The 15,177-nt window shown below is 45.8% G+C and overlaps 1 protein-coding gene across 5 annotated transcripts in view; it reads left to right on the top strand.

Moving 5' to 3' along the window:
* Positions 1-15,177, top strand: part of SVOPL (SVOP like) — a 102,662-nt gene that overhangs the window by 50,670 nt on the left and 36,815 nt on the right. For all 5 annotated transcript variants that reach the window (XM_001107407.5, XM_077997475.1, XM_077997478.1 and 2 more), the window contains one exon: positions 2,369-2,497. In XM_001107407.5, coding sequence (XP_001107407.2) covers positions 2,369-2,497 — 129 coding nt within the window. The remainder of the gene's footprint in view (positions 1-2,368; positions 2,498-15,177) is intronic.

Genomic DNA, 15,177 nt, shown 5'->3' with positions numbered 1-15,177 from the left:
TGGCCTTCATGCCCCACAAATATCTATCTTTGTTTTTTTTTTTCCTCAAGACAGAGTTTCTGTTTGTTGTCTAGGCTGCAGCGCAGAGACATGAGCTCGGCTCACTGCAGCCTCTGCCTTCCAGGTTCAGGTGATTCTCCTGCCTCAGCCTCCTGAGTAACTGGTATTACAGACATGCACCACCACACCCAGCTAATTTTTGTATTTTTAGCAGAGAAGGGGTTTCATTACGTTGGCCAGGTTGATCTCGAACTCCTGGCCTCAAGTGATCTGCCCACCTCAGCTTCCCAAAGTGCTGGGATTACAGGCGTGAGCCACTGTGCCTGGCCATCTTTCTCACATCCTATTACCTTTACTGGGGAGTCTATCTCAACCAGCGAGCAGCCCTCACTCCCTTAGCCTGCCTCATTGCCCCTCTTCCTAGAAGTTTTCCCTGACAGCTCTGTTGTGTTTTTGCTGACTCCACTTTATCCTTCAGCACCCACCTGTTGGATGCTGTTGACATATTCCCAGGCCACCACAGGCCTACTGGCTGGCGTGTCCTCCTCTCCCACTCTGTAAGCTGTTCAACTGTAGAATCATCATCTTCCTTAGTTTGCAGTAAAATTCTACTCATTGTTCAAAGACAAGATTGACCGCTCGGCAGAACAGGGTTTTACTTTGGTGTCACCTACCCTATGGAATCAAAGAATGTCAGAATTCAGAAAGGTCCTTGATAGCCATTCATTCTAAACCTTGACTCAATACAGGTGCCATCTTCCAGTAAGTCACCAAAATGACCAACACAAAGGGAAAGAGGAGAGGTCACCAGACCTCTTAGACAACATGGAGTTGTTCCTTTGGCCACATACCTATGAATCTGTAAGAAAGGTGATACTGTAGACATCAAGGGAATGGGTGCTGTTCAAAAGGAATGCCCCCAGGTGTTACTGTGGCAGAACTGGAGGAGTCTATGATGTTATTCAGCATGCTGTTGGCATTGTTGTAAACAAGCAGGTTATGGGCTAGATTCTTGTTAAGGGAATTCGTGTGCATATTGAGTACACTAAGCACTCTAAGAGCCGAGATAGCTTCCTGAAACTTGCAGAAAATGATCAGAAAAACAAGCCGGCTGGGCGCGGTGGCTCACACCTGTAATCCCAGCACTTTGGGAGGCCAAGGCGGGTGGATCACTAGGTCAGGAGTTCGAGACCAGCCTGACCAACATGGTGAAACCTCGTCTCTACTAAACATACAAAAATTAGCTAGGCGTGGTGGTGCGTGCCTGTAATCCCAGCTATTCAGGCTGAGGCAGGAGAATCGCTTGAACCTGGGAGGTGGAGGTTGCAGTGAGCCGAGATCGCACCACTGCACTCCAGCCTGGGCGACAGAGCGAGACTCCATCTCAAAAAACAAAACAAAACAAAAAAGGAAGCCAAAGGGTAGGTTACCTGGGTTCAGCTGAAGCACCAGCCCTTTTCCACCCAGAGAGGCACATTTGTGAGAACCATGGTGGGGAGCCTGAGCTGCTGGAAACTTCTCCCTATGAATTCATGGCATATTAAGTGCAAAAAATAAAAAGACCTCTGGACTGTTTTTAAAAAAAGGGATTTTGGAGGTGTTGAAGGAGGGGACTTCTGACTGTGGAAGAGATTATGTGCTGGGAAACTGTCATATTGCTGTGGAGGCTGGGCATGAGGCAAGAGGAAAAAGGCCGGAAAATCAAAAGTGTCAGAATAACCAAGAGGGGACCCAAACTGCCCTCTCTGGCCATGGGAATGTGGGGCCAGGTGCTGCTGTGGAGGTGCTTTTTTGAGGAAGAGCCAACAGCCTTGATTGCGTGAGGTGTGAGAGATGGGAGGTGGTCAGAGTTGAGTCTCCAGCTTCAGTGGAAGCCCATACTATTTTCTGCGTGCAATGTTCAAACTATTCAGCGTTCAGTGGGTTGAGGGCCTTGACAGTCAGAACTGATTCTTCACCATGTGGGTGCTGGAGCCCCCTGCTCCTGTCACCCTTTGGCGGTTGCATGGTGGGGAGGTCCTGGGGTTCCTGGGGAGGGGGTGGAGAGAGGCGCCTGTGGCAGTGGCTATTTACCAATTGAAAGTGAGAATTGCGTTATGTTAACAACTAGGTTGGGTCCTATTGGTGCTAAACTGAGTATCAGCCTGCCATCATCCTAGAAGGCACTATGATAAGGAGAACATGACCTTTTTTGTTCCAAATCAACTTTGAATCCAACAGAATACCTGCTACATTGCATGCCTTTAAGCTGGCACATACTTTTCCTATCTTGGGAAACTAGGACTGTACAGTGTATAGAGCAATAATAGCTGTACTCCTGGGTTCTATAGCAGTGGCCACTCTGATGTTCTTTGTAATCTCTACCCAGTTTATTCCTGAATCTGCCCGGTTCAATGTCTCCACTGGAAACACTCAGGCTGCCGTGGCCACTCTGGAGCACATTGCCAAGATGAACCGCTCAATCATGCCGGAGGGGAAGCTGGTGGAGCCCGTCCTGGTGAGTGCTGACACCCGAGGTCTTCTCCCATCACCAGTGGCCACTGGGAAATCCCCTAAGTTGTGGAAGGCTGGAGGGAGGGGGGAGCCTTGCTCTCTAGTCCTGTCCTAGAGGCAGGGCCATGGCCAGGAAAGATGTGAGGCTACATTCATTTTCACTGTGAGCCATGGGACCCTGGTGAGTTACCTACCTTTGTTTTTCTTATCAATAAAATAGGAATATTAACATCCACCTTGCAGAGCTAATCACATGATTTGGCATCATTGTCAATAGATGGGAGATTGTTTTCTTTTTTGTACTGGCCTTGTTTTGTTTTGTTATGAAGGTTTTTTTTTTTTTTTTTTTTTTTTTTTTTGAGACGGAGTCTCGCTCTGTCACCCAGGCTGGAGTGCAGTGGCCGGATCTCAGCTCACTGCAAGCTCCGCCTCCCGGGTTCACGCCATTCTCCTGCCTCAGCCTCCCGAGTAGCTGGGACTACAGGCGCCTGCCACCTCGCCCGGCTAAGTTTTTGTATTTTTAGTAGAGACGGGGTTTCACTGTGTTACCCAGGATGGTCTCGATCTCCTGACCTCGTGATCCGCCCGTCTCGGCCTCCCAAAGTGCTGGGATTACAGGCTTGAGCCACCGCGCCCGGCCTGTTATGAAGGTTATAAACCTCATTACATGACTTTTTCATCTCTCTGAAATAGTTTCTATAAGGTAGGTGTTAACCTCCTTGAACATTTGGTGAAATTTGCCTATAGAGTAGTTTGCCTGATATCTATTTTGAGGGGTTAGAGGATAACAAGACATTGTTGAGCAGAGTTCCTTTTTATTATTATTATTATTTTTTGAGACAGTCTGGCTCTTTCCCCCAGGCTGGAGTGCAGTGGCACAGTCTCGGCTCACTGCAAGCTCCGCCTCCCAGGTTCACGCCATTCTTCTGCCTCAGCCTCCCATGTAGCTGGGACTACAGGCGCCTGCCACCACACCCGGCTAATTTTTTGTATTTTTTTAGTAGAGATGGGGTTTCACCGTGTTAGCCAGGATAGTCTCGATCTCCTGACCTCGTGATCCCAGTCACCTCAGCCTCCCAAAGTGCTGGGATTACAGGCATGTCTAAATTGTGGTAAAATATACGTAACATAAAATGTATTTATTTATTTATTTATTTATTTTTTTTTTTTTTTTTGAGACGGAGTCTCGCTGTGTCACCCAGGCTGGAGTGCAGTGGCGCGATCTCGGCTCACTGCAAGCTCTGCCTCCCGGGTTTACGCCATTCTCCTGCCTCAGCCTCCGAGTAGCTGGGACTACAGGCGCCCGCCACCACGCCCGGCTAGTTTTTTGTATTTTTAGTAGAGACGGGGTTTCACCATGTTAGCCAGGATGGTCTCAATCTCCTGACTTCGTGATCCACCTGCCTCGGCCTCCCAAAGTACTGGGATTACAGGCTTGAGCCACCGCGCCCGGCCTAAAATTTATTATCTTAACAGTTTTTAAATGTATAGTTCAGTGATATTAAGTACATCTGTGTTGTTATGAAACCATAACCACCATCCATCTCCAGAACTCTTCATCTTACAAAGCTGAAATTCTATACTCATTAAACAAACACTTTGTTCCCCCTCCCCTGCCCTCTAAAAACCACCATCCTATCGTTTGTCTCTGTAAAACTGACTATTCTAGATCCCTCACACGTAGTATCATACAGTGTTTGTCTTTTTGTGACTGGTTCATTTCATTTCGCATAATGTCCTTAAGGTTCATCCATGTAGCATACATAGGTCAGAAGTTTCTTCCTTGTTAAGGCTGAATACTATTTCATTGTATGGATAGGCCACATTTTGCTTATGTGTTTGTTGATGAACACCTCTACTGTCTAGCTATTGACTGATGCTACTACGAACATGGGTGACCAGATAGCTCTTCAAGGCCTCTTTTTCTTTCTTTTTTTTTTTTTTTTTTTTTTTTTTTTGAGACGGAGTCTCGCTCTGTCGCCCGGGCTGGAGTGCAGTGGCCGGATCTCAGCTCACTGCAAGCTCCGCCTCCCGGGTTCACGCCATTCTCCTGCCTCAGCCTCCCGAGTAGCTGGGACTACAGGCGCCCACCACCTCGCCCGGCTAGTTTTTTGTATTTTTTAGTAGAGACGGGGTTTCACCGTGTTAACCAGGATGGTCTCGATCTCCTGACCTCGTGATCCGCCCGTCTCGGCCTCCCAAAGTGCTGGGATTACAGGCTTGAGCCACCGCGCCCGGCCGTCTTTCTTTCTTTCTTTCTTTCTTTCTTTCTTTCTTTCTTTCTTTCTTTCTTTCTTTCTTTCTTTCTTTCTTTCTTTCTTTCTTTCTTTCTTTTTTTTTTTTTTTTTTTGAGATGGAGTCTCACTCTGTTGCTCAGGCTGGAGTACAGTGGCACAATCTTGGCTCACTGCAACTTCCGACTCCCTGATTCAAGCAATTCTCCTGCCTCAGCCTCCCAAGTAGCTCAGACTACAGGCGCCCGCCACCACGCCCAGCTAATTTTCGTATTTTTTTTTTTTTTTTTTTTTTTTTTTTTTTTTGAGACGGAGTCTCGCGCTGTCACCCAGGCTGGAGTGCAGTGGCCGGATCTCAGCTCACTGCAAGCTCCGCCTCCCGGGTTCACGCCATTCTCCTGCCTCCGCCTCCCGAGTAGCTGGGACTACAGGCGTCCGCCACCTCGGCCGGCTAGTTTTTTGTATTTTTTAGTAGAGACAGGGTTTCACCGTGTTAACCAGGATGGTCTCGATCTCCTGACCTCGTGATCCGCCCGTCTCGGCCTCCCAAAGTGCTGGGATTACAGGCTTGAGCCACCGCGCCCGGCCTAATTTTCGTATTTTTAGTAGAGACGGGGCTTCACCATGTTGACCAGGATGGTCTCGATCTCCTGACCTTGTGATCCGTCCAGCGAGGCTGTCTTTTCATTGCATTCTAGCATATGACTGATTTTTGTCCATGCATTAGTCTTATTACTTGAAGTATTTCTTTAACCTTATATGGCTTTGGACCTTACATTTTTTTGTTGTAGTTGTCTAAACTGAAGTTTTTTGTTTTTTTTTTTAATAATTTCAACTTTTATTTAGTTATGTTTGTGATGGGGTCTCACTCTGTCACCCAGGTTGGAGTGCACTAGTTCTGTCATAGCTCACTGTAGCCTTGACCTCCCAGGCTCAATCCTTCTACTTCAGCCTCCAGAATAGCTAGGACCACAGGTGTGTGACACCACACCCAGCTAATTTTTAAATTTCTTGTAAACATGGGGTCTTGCTTTGTTGCTCAGGCAACTCCTGGGGTCAAGCGATCCTCCCTCCTGGGCCTCCCAAAGTTAGGGGATTACAGGTGTGAACCACTGTACCCAGCTGACTCTTATTTTAGATTCAGGGGGTGTGTGTGCAGGTTTGTTACCTGGGTCTATTCCCTGATGCTGAGGTTTAGGGTATCATTGAACCTGTCATCCAGGCAGTGAGCATAGTACCCACTAGTTAGATTTTCAGCCCTTGCCCTTTCCCTCCCCACTCTAGTAGTCCGCAGTGTCTATTGCTGTCCTCTTTATGTCCATGAGTATCCAGTGTTGAGCTCCCACTTAAAAGTGAGAACATAGGGTATTTGGCTTTCTGTTCCTGCATTAATTTTCTTAGGATAAGGGACTCCACCTGCATCCATGTTGCTGTAAAGGACATAATTTCATTCTTTTTTGTGGCTGCCTTAAACTGTTTAAAAATTTTAAAAAGGCTGGGTGCAGTGGCTCACGCCTGTAATCCCAGCACTTTGGGAGGTCGAGGCGGGTGGATCACCTGAGGTTGGGAGTTTCAGACCAGCCTGACCAACATGGAGAAACCCTGACTCTACTGAAAATTCAAAATTAGCCGGGCGTGGTGGCACATGCTTGTAATCCCAGCTACTTAGGAGGCTGAGGCAGGAGAATCACTTGAACCTGGGAGGCGGTGATTGCGATGAGCCGAGATCGCGCCACTGCACTCCAGTTGGGGCAACAAGAGCGAAACTCCATCTCAAAAATAAATAAATACAAATTTTTTAAAAAATCATTGTCTTTGAGAATGAAGGGCCTCAAATTCTATTTTCTCTCATGTTAACATATTGAAAGTAGCTTTGGCTAGTATTTTCCATGTGCATTTTTTCAACTCTTTATTTTTAACCTTTCTATACTGCTTTGTTTTAAATGTATTTCTTGAGCCCGGGTGTGAGATAGCTCATGCCTGTAATCCCAGCACTTTGGGAGGGTGAGATGAAAAGATCACTTGAGGCCAAGATTTTGAGACCAGCCTGGGCATTAAAACAAGACCCCTCTTTACGCGCCCCACCCCCTGCAAAAAAAAACAAAGGCCAGACATAGTGGTGTACACCTGTAGTCCCAGCTAACTACTTCAGAGGTTGAGGCAGGAGGATTGCCTGAGCCCGGGAGGTCGAGGCTGCAGTGAGCTATGGAGGCTTGAGTCCAGGATGTCAAGGCTGTAGTGAGCTATGATCGCACTGCTGTCCTGGACCCTGTATTTTAGTAGCCTGGACAACAGAGCGAGACCCTGTCTCAAAAAAAGTATCTCTTGTAAAGCTATAGTTGATTTTTTTTCCCCCTTTCTTTTCCTTTCTTTTCTTTTTTTCTTTCTCTCTTTTTTTATTTTTATTTTTGAGAAGGAGTCTCCCTCTGTCGCCCAGGCTGGAGTGCAGTGGCCGGATCTCAGCTCACTGCAAGCTCCGCCTCCCAGGTTTATGCCATTCTCCTGCCTCAGCCTCCCGAGTAGCTGGGACTACAGGCGCCTGCCACCTCGCCCGGCTAGTTTTTTTTTTTTTTTTTTTTTTGTATTTCTTAGTAGAGACGGGGTTTCACCGTATTAGCCAGGATGGTCTCGATCTCCTGACCTTGTGATCCGCCCGTCTCGGCCTCCCAAAGTGCTGGGATTACAGGCTTGAGCCACCGCGCTCGGCCAACTTTTTTTTTTTTTAATAGAGACAGGGTTTCACAATGTTGGCTAGGCTGGTCTTGAACTCCTGATCTCACGTGATCCACCCACCTTAGCCTCCCAAAGTGCTGGGATTACAGGCATGAACCACTGCACCCAGTCGATATTCTGTCTTTTGATAATGAGTTGAACCCACTTACCTCTCCTGGCATATTTGGGCTTCTGTCATTTATTTTTATTTATTTATATATTTTTTGAGACAGAATCTTGCTCTGTTGCCCGGGCTGGAGTGCAGTGATGGGATCTCGGCTCACTGCAACCTCCACCTCCCGGGTTCAAGCAATTCTCCTGCCTCAGACCCCCAAGTAGCTGGGACTATAGGCATGTGCCACCATGCGCAGTTAATTTTTGTATTTTTTTAGTAGAGGTGGGGTTTTGCCATTTTGGCCAGGCTGGTCTTGAACTCCTGACCTCAGGTGATCCACCTGCCTCAGCTTCCCAAAGTGCTGGGATTACAGGTGTGAGCCACTGTGCCTGGCCTGTTATTTATTTTGTATTTCTTATGTGTGTGCACAGTTTCAGGAAAATATTTTTTTCTTCTGAATCATGTCTTTCCTTTTCTCCTTGACTAACTTCTGTTAGATTGAGTTTGCCTTTCCCTCCCCTGTACTTCCTTTTATTGACTTGGAATTAATGTACTTTCTTTTATTCTAGAGGTAGCCCTTAACTATTGAAAACACTCCTTTACAATATTTAATATTATTTGCTACCTTTATCTGGTAACTGGTTTTTTTCTTTCTCCTCTCTCATTTATATGGCTTTGGACCTTAAATTCTTTTTTTTTCTTTAAACTGAACTGAAGTTTATTTTGTTTTTTTGTAATTTCAACTCTTACTTTAGCTATTTTTTTGTGATGGGGGTCTCACTCTGTTACCCAGGTAAGAGTGCAGTGGTGCAATCATAGTTCACTGCAATCTTGACCTCCCAAGCTAGACAATACAAGGACATTAAATATGATCTTGCCAATTACTGTTTTCCAAATCTTGTTTGCCCAGGATTTCAGTTACACTTTGTTCATAAGTTTTTCTAAATTGTCATGATTTTGGAGCCAGTATTTATTTAGATTAATTAACATTTTTATTGATTTTTGCAGTTTTTATTCCTAAGGAGTTTTTTGCATCTCCTTTCTATTGTGTTAATTCGGTTTTATTCTTTTTTTTTTTTTTTTTTTTTTTTGAGGTGGAGTCTCACTCTGCTGCCCAGGCTAGAGCACAGTGGCGCCATCTCAGCTCACTGAAACCTTCCCTTCCTGGGTCCAAGCGATTCTCCTGCTTTAGCCCCTCAAGTAGCTGGGATTACAGGCATGGGCCACCACGCCCACCTAATTTTCGTGTTTTAGTAGAGGTGGGGTTTCACCATGTTGGCCAGGCTGGTGTCGAACTCCTGACCTCAAATAATCCACCTGCATTGGCCTCGCAAAGTGCTGGGATTACAGGTGTGAGCCACAACGCCCAGCCAATTTGTTTTATTTTTTGTTTATTTTATTTTTTATTTTTTGAGATGGAAGCTTGCTTTCTCACCCAGGCTGGAGTGCAGTGGCGCAGTCTCAACTCACTGCAACCTCCACCTCCCGGGTTCAAGTGATTCTCCTGCTTCAGCCTCCCGAGTAGCTAGGATTACAGGTGTCCGCCACCAAACCTGGCTAGTTTTTATATTTTTAGTAGAGATGCCATTTCACCATGTTGGCCAGGTTGGCCTCGAACTCCTGACCTCAAGTGATCTGCCTGCCTTGGCCTCCCAAAGTGCTGGAATTACAGGCTTGAGCTACTGTGTCCAGCTGATTTGGTTTTATTCTTAATATTGAAATGTTAGATCTCTGTGGGTTTAATTGGGTACAAGAAACATGCTACAGATTTAGCTTTGTTAATATCCACATGACTAACCAGTTGCTCTGGGGGGTGTGTGTATGTGTGTGTATATATATATATAGGTATATATTATATACACACACACATATACACATATATATACACACACGTATACATATATATATATATATATATATATTTATATATATATTTGAGATGGAGTCTCGCTCTGTCACCCGGGCTGGCGTGCAGTGGAGTGATCTCAGCTCACTGCAACCTCTGCCTCCTGAGTTCAAGTGTTTCTCATGCTTCAGCCTCCCGAGTAGCTGGGATTACAGGTGTGCACCACCACATCTAACTAATTTTTGTATTTTTAGTAGAGATGGGGTTTCACCATGTTGGCCAGGCTCGTCTCGAATTCCTGGCCTCAAGTGATACACCCACCTCAACTTTCCAAAGTCCTGAGATTACAGGCGTACACCGCCATGCCCAGCCCATGATGTATATTTTTTGAATAATCCATTCATTATATATTTGAATCTGTTTTTGAATAATCTGTTCTAATAATAGATTTGTAGATTCAAGTATATATGGGGATTTATTATATGATAAAGAGCATTTCAAGTTGTTGAGAAAAGGATAGATAGGTTGGATATATGATGTTTTAATTATAGTATTTTATAGTATACTTTTCATTTCTGATAGGGTCAATTCCCCTGGTCAAACATCTTTTTCAGTATTTTTTCAGGCCTATTTTTCTAGAAAAATTTTGGAGCCACTTTATTAAGATCTACTCCCACCTTCCCCTTAAAATAAATAAATTAATTAATTAAAATAAAATAGGCCAGGCGCGGTGGCTCAAGCCTGTAATCCCAGCACTTTGGGAGGCCGAGCCGGGTGGATCACGAGGAGATCGAGACCATCCTGGCTAACACAGTGAAACCCCGTCTCTACTAAAAAAATACAAAAAACTAGCCGGGCGTGGTGGCGGGCGCCTGTAGTCCCAGCTACTCTGGAGGCTGAGGCAGGAGAATGGCATAAACCTGGGAGGTGGAGCTTGCAGTGAGCTGAGATCTGGCCACTACACTTCAGCCTGGGCGACAGAGCGAGACTCTGTCTCAAAAAAATAAATAAATAAATAAAATAAAATCTGGCCGGGTGTGGTGGCTCACACCTGTAATCCCAGTACTTTGGGAAGCTGAGGCGGGTGGGTCACCTGAGGCCAAGAGTTCGAGACCAGCCTGGCCAACATGATGAAACCCTGTCTTTACTAAAAATACAAAAACTAGCCAGGCTTGGTGGCAGACGCCTGTAATCCCAGCTACTTGAGAGGCTGAGGCACAAGAATCGCTTGAACCCAGGAAGTGGAGGTTGCAGTGAGCCGAGATTATGCCACTGCACTCCTGCCTGGGCAACACCATGAAACTCTGTCTCAAAAATAAATAAACAAATAAATAATAAATAAATCCTATGAGAGTTTGAGATTTTGTTGACATTATAGGCTAATAATGTAGTGAGAATCAGTATCTTTATAATACTGAGTATTCTTGTCCTGCTGTAAGAGTATTTCCCCATTTATTTCTTTTTATTTTTCTCAGCAACATTTTATAACTAATGTCAGTACTGCACATTGCTTATAGAAATGTATTCCTATCCACTTTGTTTTAAAAAATTATTTTATAGACGAAATTCTAAAAATTATTTTTCTGCCAGGCATGGTGGCTCATGCCTGTAATCCCAGCACTTTGGGAGGCCGAGGCGGGCGAATCATGAGGTCAGGAGTTTGAGACCAGCCTAGCCAACATGGTGAAACCCCATTTCTACTAAAAATACAAAAAATTAGCTGGGCGTAGTGGTGCGTGCCTGTAGTCCCAGCTACTCCCAGCTACTCGGGAAGCTGAGGCAGGAGAATCGCTTGCATCTGGGAGGTGGAGGTTGCAGTGAGCTGAGATCGCACCACTGCACTCCAGCCCTGGTGACAGAGTGAAACTCTGTTCCAAAATATATATATATATATTTTTCTATCAGATTCATCACTTTTATTTTCTGTGTTGTATGGCTCACTTTTGTGGTGGTTCTCTGAAATATTTTTATAGCTTTGTAACTCTCTTAACAGCAGTTGCCAATTTCTTGATTGCTAAATGACACCCATTCCTTGTGAATTGGCTGAAGAAGCCATTTCCCTGGAGAACAGCAAGAAGCATTTTTAACATGAGTATCGGGCACATTTGGGCATGCGTGTGACCTAAACTAACTGCAAGACTTCACCATCTCCACATGTTCATCCCTAGTTCCTGCGTACATCCAGCTCCCTACCTTTCTCTCTCCATAGGACATTTATTCTTGGAGTTGACAAGTGTATAAATCTCATATTTATCAAGTTTAAAACAAAACTCCTGGCCGGGCGTGGTGGTTCACACCTGTAATCCCATTCCTTTGGGAGGCTGGGTCAGGAGGATTGCTTGAGGCCAGAAGTTCGAGACCAGTCTGGGCAATATGGGGCAACCCTACCCCCACCTCCATTCAAAAAGCAAAAGAAAAGTAAAATAAAGCAGAACTCCTCATTTTCCTCCTCCAACCAGCTTTGTTTTCCCCTTTTGAGTCTTTTCATTGTGGCAAAATATACATAACAAAAAATTTACCACATTAACTTTTTTTCTTTTTCTGAGATGGTTTTGCTCTTGTTGCCCAGGCTGGAGTGCAATGGTGCAGTCTTGGCTCACTGCAACCACTGCTTGCTGGGTTCAAGTGATTCTCCTGCCTCAGCCTCCCAAGTAGCTGGGATTACAGGCATGTGCCACCACACCCGTCTAATTTTGTGTTTTTAGTAGAGACGGGGTTTCTCCATGTTGGTTAGGCTGGTCTCAAACTCCCGACCTCAGGTGATCCACCTGCCTTGGCCTCCCAAAGTGCTGGGATTACAGGCATAAGCCACTGCACCCGGCCCGTATTAACTTTTTAAAAAAATTTCTGAGACAGGATCTTGCTCTGTCACCCAGGCTGCAGTACAGTGGTGCGATCTTGGCTCACTGCAGCCTTGACCTCCTGGGCTCAAGCAATCCTCCTGCCTAAGCTCCTGAGTAGCTAGAACTACAGGAGTGTGCCACCACGCCTGGCTATTTTTGTACAATTTTTTTGTAAAGACAGGATTTTGACATGTTGTCCAGGCTGGTCTTGAACTCCTGGGCTCAAGCAATCCTCCCACCTCAGCCTCCAAAGTAGTTGAAATTGCAGGCATGTGCCACCATGCCTGGCTAATTTTTTCATTTTTATTTACTTGTTTTTTTAAAAGACAGGGTCTTGTTCTGTCATCCGAGCTGGAGTGCAATGGTGTGACCTTGGCGCATTGCAGCCTCAACCTGCTGAGCTCAAGTGATCCTCTTGCCTCTGCCTCCTGAATAGCTGAGACCATGGGTGCATACCACCACACCTGGCTAATTTTTTTTTTTTAATTATTTTGTTGCAAAAGGGTTTCACTGGCCCAGGCTGGTCTTAAATTTCTGGCCCCAACTGATCCTCCCACCTTGGCCTCCCAAAGTGCTGGAATTACAGATATGAGCCACCGTGCCTGGCCTTAATTTTCTTATTTTTTAATAGAGATGAGGTCTTGCTATGTTGCTTAGGCTGGTCTCAAATCCTGGCCTCAAGCAGTCCTCTCGTCTCTGCCTCCCAAAGTGCTGGGATAATAGGTATGAGCCACCGCACCAGAACCCCAGATTTTGATAGGATGAGGAAGGACAGGATCCAAGGATACTAGACATCTGGCAGAATGAGATGGCATCAACGCCAAGGCAGGGAATGAATGCATAACAGGGAGACCAGGAGGTACGGAGAAAAGCTGCTGGTGCACAACCTTGCTGGGGCAGGCAGGACCATGGGAAAGGCTCTTCTGCCCTCAGCTCATGCTCTGTGTCTGAGATGGGTCCATACCAGCAGCGCTACCCACGCCCTGAATCTTTGCATTCTCAGGATCCTGTAGCCACCATGGGACAAGTGATGTCCGAGTGTCCTACACACAGGCAAGAGGTGGGCTGCCCTGGGTGTTCCTGATTGGTTGCCGAGGACATCACTGATGACAAAAGTCTTGAATCCCACTACCATCTGGCCTGCATTTTAAGAGTGAGGTGGCGTGTGCTCTATAGTAATGCAAATATCGTGAGCATTCGGTATGCCAAACCTTCCCCATATTCATCATTGTATTTTGGTAAGGTATTCTCACTTGCTTCTGTGGAGTGTTGCCCCCGTTATTATATGTATCTCAAAACCTATTATAATCCTGGAGCAGGGCGTCTGTTCGTTTTGCTTTGCTATAAAGGAATACCTGAGACTGGGTGACTGTTAAAAGAGGTTTATTTGGCTCATGGTTCTGCAGACTGTATAAGCATGGCACCAGCCTCTGCAGGGCTTCTGGTGAGACCTCAGGAAGCCTCTACTCATGACAGAGAGTGAACAGGGAGCAGGCACGTTCCATGGTGAGAGAGGGAGCAAGAGAGGTGCGAGGCTCCTTTAAACCAGCTGTCGCCTGAACCGGTAGAGTGAGAACTCACTCATTCCTGCAGGGAGAGCACCAAACCCTTCATGAGGGATCCACCCCCATGACCAAAATACCTCCCATAAGGCTCCACCCCGACACTGGGGAACACATTTCAACTTGAGACTTGGAGGGGACAAATAACCAAACCATATTAAACGAGAAACCCCAATTTTCTTCCAAAGGATTCAGAATGATTCCATCATACTAGTTTATTTTTAAATATTGGAAATACACTCTCATGGGTTTGGAGTTCAGAAAGCTACTATTACAGCGTCAGCTCCCTTCTTCCTTCCTACCGAGATACTGACAATCACCTCTTACCCAGCAAAGCAGGGTGGGAGGATGAACTAGTTGCTAGGCAACTATGATTAAAAGAAGGAAGCTATTATGGTTTATAGAGACTGGAACATAATCTTTAGGTGGCTGTAAAATTCTGATTGTCAATAGTGTAAACAATAAAAATAGTTGCAAAAAGAAAAAATCTTAGCAGAGATAATTAACTCAAAACCACGGATAGCTGTAACATTATAAGATAGCTGAGTACAACTGTTTTTGGCATGTGCTTTGTGAACTGAATGCAGTAGTTGGAACTCTAAGACTGAAGAGCACTGAGGTCAGAAATAAGTTATCTCTCCTCTTTCCTCCTCCTTTTTCCTCCCTCCGCCATCCTCCCTCCACAATCCCCTATCTCCCATCTTCCCTGCACATTCTCCATTCTTCCTTTCCACCCCTGGCTCCTCTGTCTGGCCTCCTCCCTCCACATCCTACTTCCTTTGCTTTTCCTCTCCTACCTCACCTCTCCCTCCACCTTCTCCATCCCCCATTCTTCACCTTCCCTCTTCCATCCTTCTGTCCCCACTTCCTCCTCCTCTCCACTTTTCTTAAGCCTTCAGCTTGTGGCCTCCATCTGTCATGCCCATTAAGTGATCTTTTTCACAGTCATCTGTTTTTTTTGAGATGGAGTCTTGCTCTTGTCACCCAGGCTGGAGGGCAGTGGTGTGATCCCGGTTCACTGCAACCTCCACCTCCCGTGTTCAAGCGATTCTCCTGCCCCAGCCTCCCGAGCAGCTGGGATTACAGGTGCATGCCATCACACCTGGCTAAATTTTTTGTATTTTTAGTAGAGATGGGGTTTTACCATGTTGGCCAGGCTGGTCTTGAACCCCTGACCTCAGGTGATCTACCTGTCTTGGCCTCCCAAAGTGCTGGGATCACAGGTGTGAACCACTGCGTCCGGCCCTCCACAGTCATCTCTTGAGCAAGGCCCAGAGCTACTGGCAGTAGACCCTGCCTTTGGTCTGGTCACAATCTTACAATCTGGTTAATGAAATGAGCATCACATATGAAGGAATAAATAACAGAGCCC

This window comes from Macaca mulatta, chromosome 3 (genome assembly GCF_049350105.2).
Source record: "Macaca mulatta isolate MMU2019108-1 chromosome 3, T2T-MMU8v2.0, whole genome shotgun sequence".
In the NCBI taxonomy this organism is placed as follows: domain Eukaryota; kingdom Metazoa; phylum Chordata; class Mammalia; order Primates; family Cercopithecidae; genus Macaca; species Macaca mulatta.
This window is presented reverse-complemented; position numbering and strand designations above follow the sequence as displayed.